Genomic DNA, 5965 nt, shown 5'->3' with positions numbered 1-5965 from the left:
CCCAGCCGCCTACCTATGTGGTAGTAAAAACGTGTAAGTTACACGGGAGTCCGCGCATGGTATGTGCATACTGCATACCCACGTATAATACGTGCCATCGTCGCCGTTGGCTGCTTGGCGAACGAGCCCGGTTGCCTAAGTGACGTAACGAGAAAGACGTTACGTTCCGCAGCGGACCCTGTTCACCATTCTCTTCTTCGTGTACGCGATGGGGCCCGGACCCCTTCCCCGTCGTCCCGTAGCTTTACCCGACGGAGCCCCATCTCCTCCTCAGAAGGCATCTTCTCCGCGCGCGCGATCGAGTACTCTTCTCTTCTCGAGTACAAACGTTCTCCACGCTGCTGCAGTCGCGTCCGCGAGTCTGATCGCGCAGGTAACGCGTAGGAGTGCGTACCAAGTTCGAAAAGCTGAGTGAATCCGGAGAAGAGGGTATCCAGAGGACTCGACGAAAAATATGGAGTCCGTCAGGCGATATCTCGTTCTAATCTTGGGTACGTGTAATACGACAGAGTGGAATTTAATCGCTGAAAGTGGACTATAAGAATCGTTATAGAATTAGTCTTTGATGAACTTGCGATTTACTACATTTTTGGTATTTATCTATTTAAATAAATATCAAAATGTGATAAATTGCAAATTCATTAAAGATTTTTAATTATTACTGGTTTCTGTGAACAAAATTTGAATCAGAAATTATTTAAATTACTATTAAATAAAATCTTTTGAAATATGTCAAATTAAAGTAATTAATTTTAAAACTAACTATTTACAAATTTGGCATACCTCGAAGGATTTGTTCAATGATAATTTAAATAATTTTTTGTTTAAAATTTCGCGCGTTCATGAATCAGTAATAATTTCAATCGAAACAATCTTCGTACATGCAGTACGAGTACATGAATATCCACACTCTTTTATGTAGATATCCTTAAGTAGGGAGGTGCCATCGATATCCGTCATTATTTATCTTCACTTGTAAAAAGACGCGTTTGCTGCTCAAATCTTTAAACAATCGTACAATTGCAATCTTTAATACGAATATCAATCAACGGATCGATGAGGTCGAGAATTTGAAGAATTATATAACAATAAAGGAATATTCTTATAATATAGATTTCATAAAAAATTCATTTTTAGAATAAAATAGAAAAATTGCAGACTGCATATCGATACGAGAACACATTCTGTTAACGTATTCGTCCATTCTAATTTGTGTATATAATACACGTTCAATTATATCAAAAAATACACGTAATAAAATAATAACAAATAAAAATAGATATTCGGACGAATTATAATCCGTTCTTATCACTTTTTAAAAAAATAAATTACGATGTAATTTTTTTTATTTGATAAATTTTTTAAATATATCTTACTATTGATTATATAAAGAATATTAGTTCCATAAAATTTAGGAATATGCTATGTATTTCAGTGGGAATATTATGGAGCTGCGTACTAGGTCTCCAACGACCACCACCGAGATATTCTCAGCAATACATGCCAGAAACCTCGTTCTCCTGTCGCAACAAAATTGTCGGTAGCTATTACGCGGACCCTGAGACCGACTGCCAAGTCTTCCATGTCTGTGTCTCTGTGGCTGGTACTATTCAGGATTACAAGTGAGTGTTACATTACAATCTTGATAAGTAAAAATGAATTTTTCTCAATTTTTTATCACCAGCAATAAGTATTTAATATGTCATATAGTATACATTAAGGAAAATATATTTTGAATGAAATGTTGAAGGTTACGAAGTTTAGAGTCAATCGCTGAATTCGCAGAATTATTTAATTATTTTTTACTTAGGTTTCTTTGTCCCAACGATACCGCTTTTGATCAAGAGAGTCAAACTTGTGCCGATTGGTACGACGTGGATTGCGAGGCCGCGACTCTCTACTATGCCAGCGATAACTTTGACTTGTATAGAATTGGTTCCGGTCTGGAATCCGTGCATTACGATAGCTTACGCAGTGACGCCGAGCCTCAAGATCATCTTCAGCGCAGCGAAAGCAGCGACGCGGTTCGATCCTCCGCGAACGCTGTGAATCGAGTATCTTCGTCCAATTACAACAATCGCGAGGTACTGCGAGGTAGCAGTAGCGGTAATTTGTATAACAGAAACAATAAGGAAGACGAATACGAAGATAATAAGGAGGAACAAGACAACAAGAAGAAAGGCGGCATTCGGAAAGCCAGTAGGAAGCAACCGTACACCGGCAATGGTAGTAGCAACTATTCGCCAACGTCCACCACGTCGGCACCAGCCGTGCCTAGTCAGAACACCTACAACGGCAATTATTACAACAACAATGTGTATAATCAACGATCTACGACATACGCCCCGTCAACGACCGTCCGATCTCAAGAGAACTACAACAAGAATCAGAACACGCAAAGATATAGCGTACCGTCGTCCACGTATCGACCTAGCACGACATACCAGGATACATATAACAACTATCAATCACCCAGCACGACTGCCAGAACAATTTCGAACAACGCAAACTTCTACAACGTTTACAACTCAAACTACAATCAACAGAATACTGGTAGTTCCGTTCAACAGAATACTGGCAGTTCCGTTCAAGCCACAACTCTGAAACCGAGCAGTTACAATCCTAAAACCAGCTATCAGACTTATCAATTCGCACAGTCCACCACTGTTCAACCGAGTACTATAAATTATCAGACAAGCGATTACACCAATTATCAACAAAGGAGCTACAATAATATTCAACGAGGAAGCAGCGCATCAGTTGCGTACCAGTCCACCACGTCCACACCTACTGCTTATAATCATAATTACAATAACAATAACAACAATAATAATAATGCCCAGTACAGATCAGTCACGTCCACTAGTCAGGACATTCCTCAAACTACTGCCAAATATTACGCCAACAATTTCGCAAGTAACAGTTATGCACCCACAACTTACAGCCCAGCAACGAAAAAATACGTAAATGTGGACAATACTGTCGCACAGACCGCTTTGAGGAACAACGATAATAGTCAATATTATGATAAAACGAGCCAAGCGAGTAAGCCTTCCACTCAATACTACGATAGCACGAAAACACCTAAGAAGGCAACTCAATATAATAATAATTATGACAACGCGAGCAGCGGCAAGTCATACTATATCGAAACAAGCACGGGTAGCTTCAACCTCGCGAGATCTTCCGTAGGAATTGGTTTCAGTCCCGCAAGTATCAATCATCTCGCCGAGTCGCCGAAAACCACCACGCCGGTACCAAGGTAAACTTAAAGTTAGATTTACCCAAAACTTGACCAAAGGAGGTAACATCCTTAAATTCGCATTCAATTGTAAAAATTATAAACGAAGTTTATAGTGAAAGAAAAGTTTAATTAAACTAACAAAAGGACTCAATAATAATGACACTGTAAACTTTGTTCACAAGATCAGACAACCTAGGATTTTTTGAACTCGAATTAGTAATATTTTAGTATTTATACGATAAAAAAAATATTCTGATTAAACCAACAAAACTTAACAAGAATGATATTTTAAGGACAAACAGAATTTTTGATTATGATAAGCAGAAATTCTATTCGGTTTTACCAAAATGCCATTAGTGAGCCCTTTTATTGGTTTAATCAGAATATTTTTCTGTGTACAAATATATACATTAAAATGTTACTAATTTAAAATCGAATATTATTCAGAAAAAAAATTTATTCGAGAATACATGAAGTATATAGACAAGAATTTTAAGATTTATTTTTCATCAAAATATTTCCTGTATTCTTGATCGAATCTTTCCATTTTCGTAAAATAATTCTACTTCTAGAATATAGCGTAGGAGAAGAAGATTAATTGCAGCGTTCTTTTTCTTGTTGCAGACGGCCTTCTAGCGCTACCACTTATAACCCAAACAACTTCAATTCTAACGCTCAGAGGACCGTTCAACCGACAACGACGCCACGTGGAGTTACCTATGTCAGCGGATCCGCGAGACCATTTACGTCGACGACTAGATTACCTAGTAGCAGTAGTAGCAATAGCGCCAGCAGTACAACAGCACGATCAAAATCGGGCAAAAAGAACGATTACGATTATGCGTATTACGATAGTACAGGTGGCCTGGAATATGACGGAGTCGACCTCGAGCATGTCACAAGCAACAAAGAATCCACGAAAATCGCGAGAAATTAAAACAATCTCGTCTCATTATATACCGCATCGAATCTCTTGAACTTCGATACCAGTGATGTAAAATTGAAGCGTGTATACTCTGATGTCAAAGCCTGCGGAAACAGATTTTAAGCAGGACCTGCTACCAATTTTTTATTGCAGAAAGGCAACAAATTGTATTCAGAACTTGTATTATCTGACATTGTCAGTAAATTACTGTCAGAAATATGACAAAGCTTGCTAGACATGCTTTGCCAGCAGATTGTTAGCAGAAACTAAACAAAATCCTGCATATTATGACGGCAGATTGAGAGCAGTACCTGATTCGAGCAAACTCTACTCGATTTCTGCCACCAATTTACTGATATAGCTCTTTGTCGATAAATCCACAGCCAAATGTGGACACAGATGGCTATGATTTTGTAGTCAATATCTGATCGAGTTTGCTGCCAATTTGCTGATTACCGAGTTTGCTGCCTAAATTGCTAACATTTTGCTATCAGGGTAAATATCTCCCTACCTCTGTAATTTCAAATACAGGTATATTTTTTAAATACCTGTATACTTATATCTGAATATATTTTTTGCAGTGAAACAAATGTATTCGTAGAAGGGGTTCATTATTTTTGAGTACTTACTCTAAATTAAAAAAAGTACATTTGATAATATTTCAAATCAGCTCTTCAGTGATACAATATTCAATGGTACAGTACAATCAAACAGAATTATACTAGGCTAAAGCTATTAATTAGCTGAAATTAAATGTACTTTTAAAGTATCTATATCTAGATACCGAAAATAAAAGTACCTTTTACATCACTGATCGATAGGAGGAATTTCTTGTTTGTATTATTGTTTATTAGTGGCCAGTCATCATCAAAATCGGTTTTCGATTAAACGTACTCGCGCAAAGAGACGCGAAGAGGAAAGCGATATAAGTATTGAATACCGATTTTGAGAGATAAAAAGAATCATCGATCGATATTGTTCACTTAAATGCATATATGTTTAATCGAGATTTGACGGCTCGTCGGCCGTTATTAACAATATAATTTGTAGTTCAGTATTCTAGGTTAATTGTTTATATATATTTTACGATGCTTAATCCGCGCAGCATTGAGTGTCGATGTATCGATATTACAAACATTAAGAAATTCTAGCGCAAAAGATTGTTTCGAATTGTTTCGCCGACGTTAATCTTACCCTTTTTATTTTGTTGTGTAAAAAAACCGTTGAGATAACCGATTATTAATAATGTTTATTGTGTATTGGTACAGTGCGAAGTTTGATTGTCAAAACGTTAAATTTCTCACATATTTTGTGCATGCATATCGACAAAAGTCTGCATAAAATGTGTTTAGAATAAAGATTGTTTAATTACTTGCGCCTCCCCTGAAGTATACGTACTGAGTGTATATATACACTATAACTATTTTAATTAAGAAAAGCATTAAATAGCATGATTTATTTATTTTATCCTATCCTTACATTTTATCCCCTATCTCACACATGCGTACAAAATTAAACTCTTCAACATACACATACGAATACAATTGGTTTATGAAATATAAAGCATTATTTTCAATGCCGAAGTTATATCTACTAATACAGTTTTGAGCAATGTGGTGCATATAATGTTTTTGGACAAATTTTGTGTGTAATTCACGAAAACAAATGAACATACGTATGAGTACAAAAACGTATCCTAATGAATACCAGTTAATATTAGGTGTACAACTTTGTTTCCGCCGTTTTTTTTCCGAAATTCGAGGCTTTATTGTAAAAAGCTGGTTATACATTTATGA

At 36.6% G+C, this 5965-nt stretch overlaps 1 protein-coding gene across 1 annotated transcript; it reads left to right on the top strand.

Annotated features, from left to right (window-relative positions):
* Window positions 1-300: 300 nt before the first annotated feature.
* LOC108763544 (probable serine/threonine-protein kinase clkA) lies at window positions 301-5620 on the top strand. Its single transcript, XM_018511282.1, has 4 exons — window positions 301-491; window positions 1436-1622; window positions 1811-3262; window positions 3869-5620. Exons 1-4 carry the CDS (start codon window positions 455-457, stop codon window positions 4179-4181), a joined length of 1989 nt encoding a protein of 662 aa, XP_018366784.1. The 5' UTR covers window positions 301-454; the 3' UTR covers window positions 4182-5620.
* Window positions 5621-5965: the final 345 nt, after the last annotated feature.

The sequence above is a fragment of the Trachymyrmex cornetzi genome, unplaced genomic scaffold, assembly GCF_001594075.2.
Source record: "Trachymyrmex cornetzi isolate Tcor2-1 unplaced genomic scaffold, Tcor1.1 scaffold366, whole genome shotgun sequence".
NCBI classification, from domain to species: Eukaryota; Metazoa; Arthropoda; class Insecta; order Hymenoptera; family Formicidae; genus Trachymyrmex; species Trachymyrmex cornetzi.
Note: the sequence above shows the minus strand (reverse complement) of the source record. Positions and strands in the feature narration are given on the sequence as shown.